General features: G+C 38.2%; 8 protein-coding genes across 8 annotated transcripts; 4 read left to right on the top strand and 4 right to left on the bottom strand. All coding sequences in view use genetic code 12, as the record gives it.

Annotated features, from left to right (window-relative positions):
• Positions 1–108: 108 nt before the first annotated feature.
• Positions 109–2,010, top strand: CORT_0A05620 (Bmt3 Beta-mannosyltransferase; the record flags this gene model as incomplete). The annotated part of the gene is made up of 1 exon (XM_003866341.1): positions 109–2,010. The coding sequence occupies one exon, from the start codon at positions 109–111 to the stop codon at positions 2,008–2,010; it is 1,902 nt and encodes a 633-aa protein (XP_003866389.1).
• A 154-nt stretch (positions 2,011–2,164) lies between these two features.
• Positions 2,165–4,276, bottom strand: CORT_0A05610 (Gsy1 UDP glucose/starch glucosyltransferase; the record flags this gene model as incomplete). Its single annotated transcript, XM_003866340.1, has 1 exon — positions 2,165–4,276. The coding sequence occupies one exon, from the start codon at positions 4,274–4,276 to the stop codon at positions 2,165–2,167; it is 2,112 nt and encodes a 703-aa protein (XP_003866388.1).
• A 3,350-nt stretch (positions 4,277–7,626) lies between these two features.
• CORT_0A05600 (hypothetical protein) lies at positions 7,627–8,205 on the top strand (the record flags this gene model as incomplete). Its single annotated transcript, XM_003866339.1, has 1 exon — positions 7,627–8,205. One exon carries the CDS (start codon positions 7,627–7,629, stop codon positions 8,203–8,205), a length of 579 nt encoding a protein of 192 aa, XP_003866387.1.
• A 48-nt stretch (positions 8,206–8,253) lies between these two features.
• On the bottom strand, positions 8,254–9,069 carry CORT_0A05590 (hypothetical protein; the record flags this gene model as incomplete). The annotated part of the gene is made up of 1 exon (XM_003866338.1): positions 8,254–9,069. One exon carries the CDS (start codon positions 9,067–9,069, stop codon positions 8,254–8,256), a length of 816 nt encoding a protein of 271 aa, XP_003866386.1.
• Positions 9,070–11,045: 1,976 nt separating this feature from the next.
• CORT_0A05580 (hypothetical protein) lies at positions 11,046–14,132 on the top strand (the record flags this gene model as incomplete). The annotated part of the gene is made up of 1 exon (XM_003866337.1): positions 11,046–14,132. One exon carries the CDS (start codon positions 11,046–11,048, stop codon positions 14,130–14,132), a length of 3,087 nt encoding a protein of 1,028 aa, XP_003866385.1.
• Positions 14,133–14,260: 128 nt separating this feature from the next.
• Positions 14,261–15,385, bottom strand: CORT_0A05570 (Fus1 protein; the record flags this gene model as incomplete). Its single annotated transcript, XM_003866336.1, has 1 exon — positions 14,261–15,385. One exon carries the CDS (start codon positions 15,383–15,385, stop codon positions 14,261–14,263), a length of 1,125 nt encoding a protein of 374 aa, XP_003866384.1.
• Positions 15,386–15,713: 328 nt separating this feature from the next.
• CORT_0A05560 (Dpp2 protein) lies at positions 15,714–16,562 on the bottom strand (the record flags this gene model as incomplete). Its single annotated transcript, XM_003866335.1, has 1 exon — positions 15,714–16,562. The coding sequence occupies one exon, from the start codon at positions 16,560–16,562 to the stop codon at positions 15,714–15,716; it is 849 nt and encodes a 282-aa protein (XP_003866383.1).
• A 668-nt stretch (positions 16,563–17,230) lies between these two features.
• CORT_0A05550 (Egd1 GAL4 DNA-binding enhancer protein) lies at positions 17,231–17,701 on the top strand (the record flags this gene model as incomplete). Its single annotated transcript, XM_003866334.1, has 1 exon — positions 17,231–17,701. One exon carries the CDS (start codon positions 17,231–17,233, stop codon positions 17,699–17,701), a length of 471 nt encoding a protein of 156 aa, XP_003866382.1.
• Between the last annotated feature and the right edge of the window lie 770 nt (positions 17,702–18,471).

The raw sequence follows: 18,471 nt of genomic DNA, 5'->3' as shown, positions 1-18,471 counted from the left end.
TGAAGTATTTTTCTTATTTCACGTCTTTCGAACGTTAAAGGCTGTGTGGACCACTTAAGTTTGCATCTTGCGATTTCGTACAAAAGGAAAACAGACCAAGTCACCAACATGCTCACGATAAATGAACTCGGGCTTCTTGACGCTGGTACACAACTATATATTATAACAGCATTCATTTTAAGCCCGATTTCAGTGTATGTATTGCGCAAGCAATATAAAGGACCCAGGCGGAAAAAGCAAGAGTGGGCCACCAATTTGATTGCTGTTTGCATTATCATACTAAATGTTAACGTGTGGTACTTTCTACTATGGAGCTTGAGGCAACATGGTCAGAGGTTAGATAAATCGCCATTGTATAGCGGGCTTTTGCAAATGAGATTCGATCCAGTTGAAGTGTCAGGGTTTTCCTTCGATGTTGAACGACAATCATATCCCGTAGTGATAAAACAAGACATAAAACAAGGTCTGCAGCAAGACCTAGAGCCGAACTTGCAGAAGGACCAGCAGCTGGACCAGCAGCTAGAAATTCAAGACAACAAACAAGCCAAGCTGAGACGACAAGACACCATAGAGCCCTTATATATTGACGGCCTGTTTAATTGTAGCTCAATTCAGGTACGGGACCAAGCTAGTGTTGCTGCTACGCAGTCGTTTGACTTGAACCAAGAGTACGACTTGAAACATTTAAGAGGTCAATTGCAAATTCTTTCCAAAACAAATGATGCTTACAAGTTGTGTTTCCAAGACGATCCAGAGCAGCTGGAGGAGTATATCCTTAGAAAAAAGTGGTTCAAGTTCTGTGGAAGTGCTGTTTGGATGGACCTCTATAAAGTTTATTTCATGGTAAACCGGATTGTGTATGCAAAAGATGGGAGACGAAATAACCCCACCATTTCCATATTATCAGGACAGGTCTTTGACAAAAACTGGCATGAGATAAAGGGATTTAAATTTCCACATTCTGATTTGACTTTCCCAACTATTTTGCCACATGATTTAGACTTGGGCAAGAGGCAAAATAAGGTGGTCATTGGTAGTGAAGACCCCAGGATTATATTGAATGAATATAGCAGCACTGATGGGGCACGATTCCAAGAGCCCGTTATCATTTTCAACGCAAGAAGAACAAAGGTGAACTGGGCACGTGCAATGCATGTTTACCGACCATTCAATGATCCACACAAGGTAATATGTCTTGCAATTAAGGATAAGAAAAGAAGCTTTATTGAAAAGAATTGGGCTCCTTTCATGGATAATACGGACGTTAAAAATGATAAAAATGAGATCAACTTCATCTATAACTTCAACCCATTGAGGGTTGTCAAATGCAGCTTGCAAACGGGGGAATGTGCAAAAGTTTCGGGACCAAGATTTAATCCTATTGACGCCAACGACAACGCGGGCGTTTTACGAGGCGGTACAAACATTATACAGATACCCAAAGAATATCTTCCACTAACTGAAGTAACCCAAGATCGGAAATTCTGGGTAGGTATTGCTCGTTCTCATAATAAGGAATGTGGTTGTATGCGTGAATTATATCGACCCCATATATTTATCATAACAAGGTCGTTGACGAAAGAAGATTCATTTGAACTAATTTATGTTAGCTCCATGGTGGATTTCAACATCAATCCCGAGCCATGGTCAAAGGGCCATTCGAACAAAGGTACATGTGTTGACGGAAAGCTGGTACTCATTCCCAACTCCATTGCATATTGGGATGTTGATTCTCGTGATGGCATAGACTACATGGGATTGACTTTTAGCGAAGCTGATAGGACAAACAAGCTTGTGCATTTGAGAGGTATACTCAAGCATATACACAACGTGTTGCACGGTTCAGAAAAGAGAGACGTACAGAACGCTGATACAACAAAGGAATCCATTGAAAATAATGTCCAACGCAAGCTGGAGGAGATTGAATTGGGTAATAAACTTTTAGGTCTTTGCTCCACATACCTCGCAGATGAGTACTGCGAAGTAGCAGAAAAGGTGTTTGGCTGGTAACTACGCCAATTGTTGCCGAGTTGTTTCCATTGATAGAAAGGGCGAGAGAAAATAGAGAGTTTATACTTTTTTAATTCTATGTCAGGACTTTTTTATGATAGTTCTACTTCGGCATTAGTTCTATAGAGTCTGTTTAATAGAAACCGGTAGATCTCTACTCAGCCTTATCCTCGGGGGGTACCGAATTCCCTCTTAAAGTCAATGGATAATGTTGATCTCCATCTCCATCCTCATTATCGTCATCATTGGCACCCAAACCTAATTTGAACCCCACATAATCATCCGTATTCAAACCCTCGTGCGCTTCTTGTAAACTTCCTAAATCACCAGGAGTCATTAATCCAACCTTGGATCTAGGTGAGCCTGGAACTGAAAGCGGTCTTGTCAATTTTAAATTAGTTGAGTTATTGAATGGATTGGCACCGTTTTTGAACTTGTCGGGATATGCTCTCTTTAAACTTAATTGACGGGCTTTGATATACTCCAATCCCATTCGTTTCCAATCCAATAAATCGCTCAATCTCTCGGTTCTGTTTCTTTGGTTGATTCTCTGTCTCCTAGTTTTTTCACAGAAATCAAACATATAACCAGTTAACTGGTCAATAGACTCATCAACTGATTTCATTCTTCGATCAACAATGTAAATTCCATAATCACTGGTATTTTCAATCAAGTCTTCCATATAACATCCGAATCCAGAAAGATTTGTTGTGATGGAAGGAATTCCCATGACGGTACATTCCGCCGGAGTATAGCCCCATGGCTCGTAATAAGATGGGAAAACACCCAAATGACACCCACGTACAAACTCATCATAATCCAAGGACAAAATTGGGTTGTTGGCATTAAGGAACTCCGGATGGAAAATGATCTTAACTCTGTCCTCTGGACGATTGAATAATTGAACACGTCTAATTTGGTTTAAAATAGGATCTGTATTATCATCAATCATATTATGAGTGACGATTGGCGGCAAACCTTCTCTCTTTAATGCATAAATTCTTCTCTTCAATAACACACGATCAGCAGGCTTGATTAATTCATCGATTGATGGTACTTCATTTGACTTGCCAGCCGCATGTTCTGAATTAGGATACCTTGCACAATGTTCAAACAAACGTTCACCAACTTTCTTCTGAACCTCCTCAATGGTAGACTCCAATTGTTTAACAACTGCCTGTCCTTTCAAAGTTTCAACTGTGTATGATTGAGTTCTTCCTGGCATTATAATAAAAGCAACGACTGTCATTTTGGAGCCACTCTCTTTCAATCTGTGATTTAACCTTGCCAAACTTTCAATAAAGAAATCGCATCCCTTGTTTCTGAATTCATATCTACCAGCAATAAAAAAGTATAGTGTATTTTCCAAGTCAAAGTCGTAATTCCCATAAAAGTGTCCCTTGATAAATTCATTGATTTTTTCTTTCTTCATGGCATGTAAGTTTTGAAATTCATGAACAGCTTGGAATTTGACAACATTTAAACCATTTGGTAAAACACCGTCAGGCTTTCTTTTTAACAAATGCTCACTTTCAAACGCTGTGATATGAGAAACAGTGGTGAATACATCAGCTGAATGAGTGGCTGACCTTTCAATGCAATAACGATGATAAATTCCTCGTTTACCAGCTTCGGCATCAACGTCAAAATTGGCCAAGTTGTTGTAGAAATCAGTCGATCCGGCACAAAGGTATCTTCCCAACAATGTTGCATGCGTTGTAAAGATAGTTGTGACATCAATTCTTCTTTTACGACACAAGGGCAATGCGATACCGGCCAACCATTCATGGAAATGAGCAATAACAGCCCTGTCACGATCATTGTAAACCAACTCACCCAAGAACCATGCAACCAAGTATCCTAATAAAATGGCCTCATTAGTTTCCAGATCATGGTCTGGGGTCGGAATTCCGGCTATATTCCATAAATCAGCTTTCCACTCGTTAAGAAAATGACCAGCCGACCAAATGTCGAAAAGCAACACTCTTGGTGCCCCTTCAATTAACCATCTTCCATAAAGCCAGCGAACACCTTTGGCAGACATCGAATCCAAAGTTTGCTTAATCAAGGGATCCTTGACTGGTAACTCTTCTACTTCAATTTGAGCTGAATGGTAGTTCAAAGGTCCAATCAATGTATAACGTTCTCTGTATTCAGCAACCGTAATAGGTGCTTTCGATTTTAACACTGAGTAAATTCCTCCCACCTTGTGAGCAACTTCGGTAGCCACCTCAAAAAGTAAATGGTTAGTAATATCTCTAGTCATGGCGAATTCTAATAGTACTTTTGGTCGATTTCAAATTCGACTGACGGTGGTGTTGGTAGTTTTTATGACGTGTATCGGATGGTAGTGCAATGAAACTGGACCAAATTGTGTCTGCTTTCAAGTAGGACAGCGATAGGTACAATATGAATTGCTTGACGGATACAAAGTTAACCGCCGAATTGTGATATTTTTCAGCCAACTGCGTTTGAAAGGTTGGAAGAAAACTCTTTTGAAATTTCGAAGAAGAAGCGAAGTAGAAAATCACACGCTAGTGATGGTGATGGGAATAAAGATGATGATGGTATATATATATATATATATATATTTGTAGGAGAGTAGCAAAAAGTGGAAAAAACTGAACAATAACTTTTACAATTGTTCATGTACTAATTTCCCCAAACAAAGTATCATTCACAAAATTAACAAACATCAAACAAAAGAAAAAAAGCACCCAATAAAACCCACAAAATACACAAAAAGGTACTCATATAACACCATAAGCCAGCCAACAAAATTCAAAAAAAATTAAATTGACATAATGACATATACGAATATATATAGAGAGAGAGAAAGTGGTGAATTAAAACTCAGAGGAGGTATAAGTTCAGACCTGTTTACTTTACATCTCAAAAAAAGAAAACTTTGTTCTTAATCACTGTGTATATATATATATATAATTGCATATAGGATATATGCACAATGACTTTAATCACGGGTGGGGGTGAAGCGAGAAAAACTAAATTGGAGAGTTTAGGATTGCAAAAGTGTTATTATGTGTATCAACGAGTGTGTATGAATGTATGCGTGTACAAATCCCCAACAATACACAAAGAATGTATGTTGGTTTGTAATTTAAGGCGTGGTGGAGATATGAAATTCAAACAAGTGATGTATATTTCGGAGTTTATAAACACACCAACCAAAGAAGAATAAGAATAAGAATTAAATATTTTCAACTACACAACGAATATAACGCTGTAGTATGTCAGTGGTTGTGGGAGAAGCTTAAACAAGGTTTGTCGGTTTGGAATTAAAGGCGATCAGAAAAGCAATTACATATCTCCGCCTTCTCTTTAGAGGGGGTTAAACAAAAAGATCTTGTGTTGAATTTGTTCTTTGAAAAACAATAAACCAAAATTTTCCGCCTGATGTATATCTCAGTTCATCTTCCATCTTTATAGTTTGTGTTTTCTTATTGATCAAAATTGCGACATAACACTACAGAGTAATAAATCTATAAGATATATAACAATACGGTGGCAGTCTTCTTGATGTACATTATGTGCCAATACATTTTAACTATAGTGGTCAGAAACTATGAGAGTTTCAAGAAGAGTAGATATTAAACTGAGAACAGTTGTTTATGTTTCACCCCTGAAAGCAATATTATTTCAACGTGTCACTCGTGTACATTTTCGAAGTGTTATACATATCTATAGGACTTACTGGGTTTAAAACTATGTATCTTAGCTTTCTTCCTGTTCTTTTCTATTTTTGGCAATATTTTGGCTTAAAACTTTAGAGATTTTTGATCTGGGTTAACAAAAAAAAAATTCAGCCACCAAATATGAATGTCTAAAACAAACTTTTTGGTCTCTTTAGAGGGTGAGTATCACTATACCAGCATGTTTTCCACCTTTTCAGTGTATTCAATGGAAGATGAGACCACTAAGTATGGTAATGGGTACTCTCAAGCGCCAAGACATGTACCGGGAACAATCTGAAAAAAGAGCTGGTGCCTTAAATACGCTACACGAACTTAATAATAGCAATTACAATTAAGAATTTAGCCGTACAAGTCTGTTGATTTAATGTTGTTTTAAAAAGGAAAGTGTTTAGCTAAAATATACATAAGAACAAAAGAAGAAAGTAAGTTCGCAGAATATTTAGTGTCGCAAGGAATTTTGCGACAGTCAAATGCTAATCGACGAAATCCAATGGCACAGACTTCAACACATTACATTGGATCGAATCTTTAACACCGTACAAAGAAAGATAGATCTAGAGATATATATGACGAAAACTACTATGGTGCTAGGAGTTTCCCTTGTTGGTAATTGAAACGGTCACAGCTAATACCACGCCAAATTCAAAAGAAGTTCGTCTCACACTATCAGAAACTCAAGAGCTGTATTCCTTCTGCTAGACAACACATGCCGACTCCAACAATGGCCCCATGCTTATGCCGCTAGTAGAAGATCAGTGCTACAATAGATATGCGAATAACTGTCCAGGAGAAGAGGGTAACTAGGATAGGTTCAAAAGTTGGTTCAAATACACACCGATGTCGCTACGTTTGAAGGTTTTTTTCAGAGCAGGCGTAGCTGTACCATAACTACTAACTACAGTGAATACAACCACCGAAATTTGTGAGACAAGTATTGCTGGCACGGGAGGATACTTTGGCACTCACAAACCAGGGAAATAAGAGTACACAGGAGTAGGGAAACAAAAACGAAGAGTTGCAAGATCATGATCTTAATATGTCGAGACTAAATGCATGCCGGTAAATCGTATAAAATTAAGGTATTTACTTGGAGTGTGGAATCGCACCTGGCGAATTCTTTCAGCTTATCTGGACTGATGAATAACTTGCCATTTACCTTTGTTACTAGGAAAAAGTCCGAAAAACATTGACTAGTCAGTCTAGCATTATGTAAACAGCTTAGTCCCAATGTTGACCTAAATCGGTTAATTACTAAGTTAGTGGTAAACGTTATACTAAAAGTCTTCATCTATCCACGAAACTCTTTTCTTTTCCATGAGCAGCACGAAGGGAGCTAATAGATCCAATAATGATATAGCTATTTCCAATATAAACGAACTCAAATTAGTCTAAAGTAATTTATAAAATGAGGAAACAAAAACTGGCCGCCATCATCAACCCAGTATAAACAGCGTTTGCTGGAACAATATAATCCCTACTTGACAGCGTGTGTTGTTTAGAAATGAGTACAATGATGACGTGAATCAACACAAGGATTAAGATTATTATAGATTCTGTCTCTATTTGGGAGACACGAAAGCATGTAGAGGTAAGGAGTTTTGTGCATAGTGCTTGCTGAATTGAATCTGATGAAGAACGGTCTTTCGTAACCTTTCGTTTGGATAATCTCGTCGCGGCTTCTTTTTCTCATCACAGTCAATTATGTTTCGGTGCATTTTGTTGGTAAAGGCTAAGCACCTTTGAATCACACCCACTTCTGTAACTACCACAGAGGGTTTCATGAATTAGAGTCCTATCCATTATCCTTAAAGTAGCTATATAAACTCAAGAGTTCAAAAAAAGGTGCCAGTTTAGAAAAAAAAAACCTCATTGTTAACCACAAGACAACTACAATCATTTTTGTATGTGGCCGTTCACGAGAAGCAACGGTGGTAAAACCACTAACGATGGATTAGGTGATGGTCTACCGACCGAGTTAAAGGACTTTCTCCTTAAAGAGAATACCGAATTCAAACAATTTGGACCTACTGAATCCGCCAAGTTTGATGCTTTGCCTCATGACAAACAAGTTCTTAACAAACTCAATAGACTCCCGCCAATGACAGAAAGTGAATCATACAATTTAGAAGAATACAAAAATGCTAATCAACTACATAAGGCAGTATCTATAAACTGTGCTGAAATTGAGTATAACTTGCACCAATGCTACGAACAATTTTCAACGATTCGTAACATGTTTCAGTATCCATGCTTTAAACAACAAAATGAGGTACGAAGCTGCAAAAATTTGCAAACAGATGGATTCAAAGTATTACACTACCAAGATTGTTATAACGTTGAGCAATGTAGGGCAATGAAATCGTTTGTTGATCTGGTTTTTGTTAAAAACTTTGGTGAATTGGGAGAGTTGAGTGGTAATGAGGAAAAAATTGATGCCTATTATCGTGACTTAAATCATGGGTTCAGATACTTTTGGTCTTAGAAGTAGAGTGGTAAATAGTCTGCATATATAGAATGCTCTACTTAAATATTATATATCATCTGCTAGATTTTGCCAAAGTTGCAACTTTTCTTGAAAGGACATACTTGCAACCAATCCAGACGTGCTTGGAAATATATAAATGGATGTTTCAGAAGGAATTTGTGAAAATAGTTGGTCTATTATCTTGTTGTATTGTTTGTCAGTTCCAACCTCCACTTTCCCCCATTGGAAATTGTCTTTATTCAACTTGACCTTTATCCCCAATTCAGAAGCATAATATTTTATAACCATTTCCCATATTCCTTTCCCAATTAAAGCAACATGCTTAGGATGACTAAAGTTAATTTCTTGCAAAAGACGGGGTATATTGTTCAATTTCTCTTCGGTAGTCAATTCAGCTGCTGTTGCAGTACATCGCAACGCTAAATCAGTAAATCCTATGTCATACTTTATCAAATCGAAATCGTCATTAGCTGTAGATCCATTTTTGAGCAAACTGTTTAGGTGTTGATCATCGTGGTCCATATCGTTGATAGTCTTTTTCTGCATCACGATTCTCTCCAATAACTTTGATTGATTAAACAATTTCCAGAATAGATTTGAATGGTGGGCATAATGATGTTGTTGAATTGATGATTGAACTCCCGGGTTGAATCCAATGAATAACAAAGTCAATTTGGTATTCAACGACGGACGCAAGTCAGGTAGATTTGTTGTATCAGATAGAGCGATTTTCGTCTTCTTCTTGGGACTTGAAATTCTTGCTGATTTCTTGCCTACTCTGGCATTCTTCAAATTGATGTCGATGTCTGGATCTTGGTCATACTTGAATGATTGTATGATACTCTTTAGCTCTCGCGACATCCCATCTCTCACAAAAACTTCAGTTGTGATAAGTAAGTTTCTGGCCGAAATTTCGATTTGCGATCTTTTTCTCGTTGTGTGATTCTTCACTTCAAACTTTTTGACGGAGCCACTTTCTCTCGTTCCAGCATAGGAACCATAAATAGTGATAGAAACAAACTGATTAACTTACGTATATTTTGGCATCATATTGCCTGGCTGCAAACAACACGATTTTCCTGGAAGCTTTATTGAAGTTGGCAGAAAGTAAGCTTCGTTAAAATTCTGCACTAGGAACTCTTTCTGGATTTTACAAACAGAGTAATGTGATTTATAGTATACACTCTTCAAGCTTCTTGAGAGTCTACAGCTTCTATTCGACTACATGAAATTTTTCTGTAACTTTCCAGTGGTCTATATACCTTTAATTACTTAGTGCGACGTTAATGCACGTACTTCTACTACCGTATACCAAAAATTATCTCTGCACCATCTAAAAACTTTGACAGAGCTTCGCCGTCTCAGGGCGCCCAAAATAATTTTTTGGGCTTTTTAGGGGGTCTCTGTGGCTCCTGTGCCCCCTATTAGTGGGGCCCTGTGTTGGTTTTCCACTTGTTTAGTGGTTTTAGTAATTGGTGCGCCATTCTGCACTTAAATCGGTGCTCTGAATAGCCCGAGGCGGAACAGTAAGTCCCCAATATACACCACAAGCGTGCCAATGGCAATAACAAAGAGTAAAAAGGACCTTACACTATTGAAGCGTAGACTACGTGTGGGAAAGTAGGTGTTAGCTGCAAAAAAGCAGGTACCAACTAGAAACCCAACTTTTCTTTTTAATCTCATGAGTTGTGTTCAATCTAATAAACATTAAAAGTATATCAGAGAGGAATCTAAGTGAGCTCTGTAAATAGATCTCAATATTAAGCCGAGGGAAGAGTAGAAATCTACGGCTACGTTTCAAAAACAGGGTTATTTCACAATTTTGACATCGTAAAAGGCTTTTCCAATTAGTTAGTGAACGGTGGTAAACTCAAAGGTTCTTTTCGAAGATATACAGTAAACTTTCGGTAGCTGTATTGACAAGAGAAATAAGGGTGGTTCGAATGTATACAAGATTATAGCAAAAAAGATAGCTATATGACATCTTAAGGTGAATTTAGGTAGGGTTTAATATGAGTATATGATTATGTAATTTTTGCTAAATCGCACACGACTTTTAGTGTTATTGTTTATTGTTGTTTTGTGGCCAAAACAAATAGAGTGTGCGTGATCTATTCTTTGTTTAATTCTTCAATGGGAATAGAGAGATAGATGCACCGCCCCACTTCTCCATTTCACAAAGTTATATATACAAGTATATGTACATTATAAGGTGCTATTCTATGTATGTATGTATGTATATAGTTATTGTTAGTATTTTGATCTGTCTCTCTAAATATATGTAACACATGTAATCATTTAAAATAAAAATAATTTAAAAAATTTTTGAATGAACGTTTTTTTTACTCGAACAAAACAAAACAAAACAAAACAAGACAGAAAATACAGAAGAAAGAACCAGATATACATATAACAATACAACAATACTAATATAAGTAATCTGCGTCATCAAACCGAACAACCACCACTCATCATACGCACCCATACTTTTGATTTGGCACTACACTCGTTCATTATATTACACAGTTGTTTGTACTTGTCTTTGTTCAAGTGATTAGTAGTTGACAAATCCCATCCATCGAAAATAGCATCACCAGTAACCCCCCACCCCCCCAGTATCTATTGTGATTTTGTTTTGTCATACTCAATAGCATTGACTCTTTTTTCAGATTTGAGTGCAAATAATCACCAGATTACCAACTATTGATTCATTCCTTTTTGTTTTCTCCCTTTATTTTAGTTTTGCAACGGTCACATACTCTACAGCAATATTCCTGAATTCCACAGCAGTTTTTGTATATTCGCACACAGACACACAGAATATAAAACCTTAAAATATGAATGCTGTAAAAAAAAGAATTGCCTCAAATCAAAAGGGTGATGGATCCCCTAGAAACACCGAAAGCAGCAGTATCAGCGATGGGAGAACATTGACTTCAAATGCACCACCTGGTGGTGCTCTGGATGACTTTGATTTAGAAGGGTTGTCTCCAGAATTGGTGCCAATAGTCACCTTATTGTCATCTCAATCTCATAGACGTTACAACGAAGGTATATTTATGTTGTATTACGATCTCAATGGTGATGGAAAACCCGCTGATAGAGAATGGCGTGAAGTTTATGGAATTTTGACTGGAAATCAGTTGGCCTATTGGGATGCCGCAATTTTGGCTCAATTTAAAAATAATGCCGATGCTTTATTAGAAGTGTCTGCTAAACCAAGTTATATCAATTTTACTGATGCAGTTTACAGTGCAATGAAAACTTTGCCAGCAGCAAAACAAAATTTGGATAACGTTGTAGTTGTCTCAACAACATTGAAAAATAGATATATATTGCAGTTCAAGTCAGTCAAAGATTTGGAAACTTGGTACTGTGCTCTTAGATTATCAAGCTATGAATACAACTCCCTCCAAGCAGCTTATACCGGAGCCTTGTTATCAGCAAGAGGTTCACGGTTGTCTGATATTCGAACAATTTTGGCCGAAAAGCGATTTGATCACGAGGATTGGATAAGTATAAGATATGGAAGTGGTATGGCATGGAAACGATGTTATGCAGTTGTTGAACCATCTACCTTGAAAAGGAAGACATTTGTTCCTGGAAGAATTCTTCTTTTTGAAAATGAACAGAAAAAGAAGAAACAATTAATGGCAGTCATTACTGATGCATCTGCTGTAACAGCCATATATCCACAATCCCATCTTTTGATAGACCATTCAACAATGATTAAAATGGAAGGATATATCAACTTTTCTTCACCAAGTTTGTCAACTAAAGTTTCGAAAAAGAATTTAGAAGATTTCAAGCATACTTCAATTTTCTTGATGCCTGAGCAACATTCTGCTGTTCCTGGGTTTGACACATTGATAAGATTCTTGGTGCCATTATTTGATACATTTGGATTGTATGGAAGGCCAAAGAGGTTAAAGGCAAACAGAAATGACGTAGATTCATTGTTGTTTGGTTTACCAACACTCCCAAGGGTACATTACCTAGAACTTCTGGACATTCAACAATTAGTATCAAGAGGTAGTTATATCAGTTGGGATTTGAGGACATGGAATTTGGAGATTCAAAATTTATTAAAGTCTAAAATTGAAAGAGGTTACGATGGTTGTGGAAGTCAACGAGGATATGCTGGTGCTGTAAGTTCTCTAAACAGTCCAGCCTTATCAAGTTCACCTCGCCTTCCAAGCAGTGGGAGCGCACTGACATTTAGAAGAAAGGAGCCATCAAACTTGTCGCGAGAAACGACGTCACAACTGGGAAATTTTGTGCAACCTTCATCAACACAAGCTGCACATCCACCACCGCCACCACCACATTCAGATATAACTGCAGGTGGTAAACGTTTGGACAAGAATATTAAAAACCTCGAAGTGGAAGTTCCAGCAATACCCAAAAAGACTGTTTCAACTTTTGACGATCACAGCTCAAGGCAAGGCGGTCACCTAGTTCCTGAGGTTGCAACAAATCCTCATGCCTCTGTCCAGTTAGCGGAAATTTATCAGAAATACTCGGATTTGAAAACTCCATCGGATAATTATATTGATCGCAGAGAGGTACTTAATGGATCACAAGAACAATTAATCGAGGACGATTTGCCATTGGGAATAAGACAGATGAATCTCGCAAGCAACACATATCCCAAAAATGATGATGGTTTGTTTAGTGATGAGGATGAAGAAGAAAGTCTGCAAGAAACGGATACTGGTAAACTGCCAAATTTGTTGGATGTGCGAACCATTGGACAAAATCCAAGTGACTCGAGTGTATCTGTAGGAAGTTTAAGAGTACCCAGCCTTGAGCAAAATGGCAGTTATTCATCTGTGGTGTCACCTATGGCGCAATTCAATGACCTTCACGATCAATATAAGAAAGTAGGAAAGAGCGTTCCTTTTTACGGTCTTCAAACAGATTCTTCTCCCAAGAATAACTCTAATCGAGAAGTGGATGCCAAAGAGCAATTTGGTGCAAGTTTAGACAATATTGCGAGGGGATTTGATCAAGAACGTCCTGCTTTTCCCCAAGCAACTGAGAGCCCGCAAGCTGTCAGTGTTCCTTATCCAACTAACAGGCCTAGACACATTGTATCACCCAATTCTTCGCAAAACCAGCTTAGCAAACCGTTACAATCTGGAGCAGTGCGAGAAGTGGCATCTCCAGTTAAAAAGGATTTGCAATATCCTGTCTCACCTCAGAGAAAAGTGCCCCCCAGTGACTCTTCAACAAGTAGTGGTGATCAGCCGAGAACTAAAACAAACATACCAAAGTCAAATAAGCAAATATTTGTTCCTCTTGGTGGACAACCTGGCCAAGAGCGTCATCAAATGCATGGAAACTACCCCCATCAAAGCTCTCATTCGCAAGCTTCTGATTTTGACCGCTTGAGACTGGAGAATGATTCTCGTAGGGTAGGTGCTAAACCATTGAATCAACCCGGTCAGCAGCCTTTGCCTCAGTTCCAAGTCAGTAAGCCAAATCAACAAGTGCATCCTCAGCTGATGGGAAGACAACAAACTCAGCCGATGGGAAGGCAACAACCATCGTCCATGAACCCGCCGATGCAGTACGATAACCATCAAACAAGGCAGCCTCCGGCATACCATGGGAATCCGCAACAACATAACACTAACATGCCTGTACAACCAGGTCCGCAAAGGAGTCCAAATATGGGAGTTTCGAACCGTCAACATATACCCAACCGTCCCCCACAGCAACACAATCACACATATCAACCTTCACCTTACGGACAACCCAACAATTTCAGGAGCTACGACAATCAACAATACCAGTATACCCCGAATATTCAGTCGCCTGGCGTTCAAGGGAATGCAGCTCACAACATGAATGGCCCCTCAGGCTCTAAGCACCCATATGCACAGTATTCGAGGTCATACAACTACGATCGAACTACATAATGAGGTAAATATATTATGCGAATATGACTAGTCTCAAATAAGAAGTATAAGAAGAAACTTTTTTCCAATAGAACAGAGGCGAAAACTAGGGAAGAAAAGATAACTAAAGCTGTTCTTCTGTATTAGATCTATATCTTCAGTAAACACATCCAAGGAACCAAACCGATTTCTCGGTCAGAGTCACTTAACTCGTGGCCACTTTTTTGGTGGAGTTGAATTTTGCACCATTCATCGCTAAATTTCTCTAGTACAATGCATTTGTCTCCAATGTGTATCGTTAACTCATCATCAAGACTCTTTGTATATGGCTTGATCACCGTATACATTTTTTTATTTGACAAAATGTGACCTCTGTCAACATCACCGAAACCAAAACGTGTATTGAGAGCAGATGAATTGTAGCTTGGCACTTTGGTCGTCGAAATATCGAGAACTGGCGATTTGACAATTTCTTTATTCCCCTGATATCTGTTATCAGTATTGAAATTTCTCAAAAACACCGGTGTCATTAAAGATATGCGTTTGAAGATATTAGGCTGTGGATGCGTCAACGATTCTTGTTTTTTGCCTCTTCTAGGCCATAGTCCACTCAAGCGATTCAATTGGGATTTTAAGTTCGTAGTTTGTTTTGGTTTTTGCTGTTCATAAATTTGAAATGCCTTATCTGTATGCAAATAGTTAGTTGGACAAAAGACCACTGGGTATGGCTTTTTTGTCAACTTTTCCAAGCCTGGCTTAGATAAAGTCTGATTCAGAAGATTAAGCTTTTCACTGAAAATGTCAAGATTGTTTTGGTCGAATTCACGTTTGGATCTTTGTATTCGAAGATAGTACCAAGCACCTAACGCAATGAAAAAAGCGACAAATATGGCCATAGGAACACCCACTGCAATGCTAACCTGTGTAGAACTGGAGGTTGGAATTTCACCAAATTGCAGGCTTGACGGAAACCCCGAAATTACGCTCGTGATCACGCTTGATGCCGAAGATAACGGCGAGGGCGATTTCCGTAATTCTAAGTTGGTAGATGGTGAGGGAATTGTTGCGTGGGCTGTAATACCCTGAGTGTTAGCCTCTTGTGAAGTGTTTGGTGATGAAGGAGATATGGTAACAGCTTTCGAAATGACCTGTTCAGTGGTGATAGTAGTCTCTTTCCAAGATACATAAGTGTTATCAGATGGCGTAGACTCTGAAGACAACGTCGCTGTTCGCGTTAAAGTAATTATTAAAGTGGTATCGTTCTCAGGACTCATGTTTTGAAAGGATTGACTCATTGGTGGAAAGAATTCCATTATTCAAAAAGGGCACCACCTGAATCTATTTATGCCAACTCATGTATAAAGGTGACGTGACATGTTTGAGATGTGTTTAAAAAGGAAAAAAACCTATAGGAATTGTTTGCATTTGATTTTGATGTTTGGTCCTTTCTCCAAATTTTCGGTTTTTATTTGCGCTTGTTTTCTTCTTTCCCTTTTTTGTGGGATTTGTTTCAGAATCAAGATTGTTTTACAACATCTGTCTCCTCCACAAAGCAGAATAGACGAAGCCGTCAATACACCAGGTTTCACATACAATTAACCATTATAAAGGTAAAACAGTCTCTGGAGTATTCTTGAATGACTTGGGCGAGTCACATGTGTCATTTTGCAAGTCGTTCCAATAATGAAAATATATCAACACGGCGATAGTGCTACCTAACATTGAACCTAGAATCACATCTATGAAATGATGTCTATAGTCCTGAACCCTACTCAATGCTATGTATGTGGCAAGTAAAAGTGGCATGAATACTAAGATGTATTTGTACATGTGCTGTGGCGTTGAATTAAACAACCTAAATTGCCCCGACAACCACAATGTGAGATACAAAAACGCAACAAAACTAATGGATGAGTGGCCAGATGGGGTTGATCTCATTCCGTCCAAAAGTAGCAGCTCTCCTAACGGGGCAGTACAGACGCTTAAATCGACCAACTGATCGGTAGGGCCATCAATTTGTGCACCACATCTAGCAAGGAAGTCTGGTCTCGGTCTGGCAATCCAATTTTTGAGAATATCTGTAACCACGCCATCCAAAAATATTGACATAGAAAGCCCCAACACGCTCACTTGGAAAACATGGAGTGGATTGGAGTTGGATTTATATTTCTCAGTATATGATTTCGATATAACAACTATGGACATGACGGCCAAAGGCACCATTGATGCCAAAAGTATACATGCAATCCCAGAAACGCGCTCTTCAGTTGCAAAGGGGTGCGCTATTGATAAGTCTGCACTCAGGAATTGGCGTTGAAATGGGTTGGCATGTTCAGCTATACTGAAAAAATAAATGAGTAGAACAAATGAGATGACCCAATCTGAAGCATAGCTTTTGTAATTGGAACTAGCGTAGTACTTGGAATCTGTGGACGTAGTTCGTAAATTCATTTTCCAACATAAAGGGATGAACAACAATTGTATGGAGAACTGGCACCTTTTTATTTTTGTCGTCTGAGTATATAAAAACCGACACACACTACATTTCGCTTTGGTTCATATGCAGGAAAGCGTTAGAAAGGAGGCAACAACAACAACAACAACCACCACCACCACTACTACTACTACTACTACACTTACAGATGTTGTGCAACAATTCCAATTCAGTCTATCTTGTTTGAGCCCATCTTTATCTGAATAGAGTGGGAAGATTACTGTAAACTATTAGAGAAAACCTTTGTGGAGACGTATCACACCAATAGTTTGCCACAAAAAAGATCCTTTTTTCATTTCAATTACCACCTACAACTTTCTTGTATCAATTGATCCCCTAATAATGAAGATGCTTTGGCTGTAGTATAAGATCAATCTTGTGAACTAGTGTGGATGTACAATCTCATTAATATTCACCTTGACTGATATTTAGGACAACGGTCTCAAAATTGATGTCGTGCGAGAAAAATCAAAATTTTGTTGTTCTACAATTTTTCAATTTTTTTTTTTTCACTTTTACACTGTTCGAAAAAAAAATCAAAATTTTCCAACAATCAAAAAGTTTAATCAACTAGATTGTATCCGCAATTGTTCTACCTGATAGATCCTTAAACTAAAAGCCAGAAATGCCAGTAGATCCAGAAAAGTTAGCTAAATTGCAAAAGTCAACTGCCAAGAAGGTTGGTGGTTCAAGAGTTAAAGCAAAGAAGGGAGTGAAAACAGAACAAGATGACACCAAATTGATTGAAACTTTGGGTAAATTGAAAGCCACTAAAATTGAAGGTGTGCAAGAAGCCAACTTTTTCAAGGAAGACGGTAAGGTTTTGCATTTCAACAGAGTCGGTGTTCAAGGAGCACCCGCTTCCAACACATTTGCCTTCACTGGATACCCACAAGAAAAAAACATTACTCAATTAATTCCACAAATCTTGCCTCAATTGGGAGCAGAGAACTTGGAGATTTTGAGACAATTGGCTGAACAAATCCAAGCCGGAAAGACTCCAAACGATGTCAATGCTGGAGCTGCTGCTGCCAATGAAGAGGGCAATGAAGATATTCCAGACTTGGTTGATCAAAAATTTGATGACGTTGAATAGAGCAACCAGAAAAGGTATTCATTTGTTTACTCTACGGCTGGAACCTGTCACGTTTGCGAGACTTTGTTTTACATAGTTTATAACAGAAATTGTCCAAGGCAATTTGCATTGTTTCAATAGGTTTTGATGTATTTAAATCTACGTCGCATGATTTGAGTATTTGTCGCTATGTTGACGCTATGTTGACGCTATGAAGTGGCACTCTAACTTGATTCAAAATGTATCTTCTCTCTCTCATCCTGATATGGTTTTCTAAAATTTGATAGCATCGTGAATTCTCTTGAGCAGATAACACCTAAAACCTCCGTGCGTGTGAGAAGTTTATAAATAACATCTTCAAGCTCGACCTAAAGCAAAAAAATTACATACTCTAGGGCCCATTTCAAGCAATTGAGTTGATGAATCTTCATTAATGGATACACGTGCATGTGCTTATTGTTGACGTTCTGTCTTAAATAATGAGTGATGAGCTTCTCAAGGCCTCTGGTGGAAAAGCTTAAGAGCACGTCCCATTTTATTAGCATAGTCCACCGTCAAATTGTTAATACGACATCGAAATCTAAAGCACAACTCAATATGATATTTGTGCAAATATTGGCTTCAACACCCAAAGCACAATTCTATTCTAGAGATTTATTATTCCATAAGAGATGTGAGTGCGAAAACAGATAGGGTCTTCACCGCTATTGCTTCACCTTACTACATGGCACAAGCTTTGATAAATTCAAAGATACCCATTATTGTAAATATTCATATTCTCACACACCCAC

This window comes from Candida orthopsilosis (genome assembly GCF_000315875.1).
Source record: "Candida orthopsilosis Co 90-125, chromosome 1 draft sequence".
NCBI lineage: Eukaryota > Fungi > Ascomycota > Pichiomycetes > Serinales > Debaryomycetaceae > Lodderomyces > Lodderomyces orthopsilosis.
Note: the sequence above shows the minus strand (reverse complement) of the source record. Positions and strands in the feature narration are given on the sequence as shown.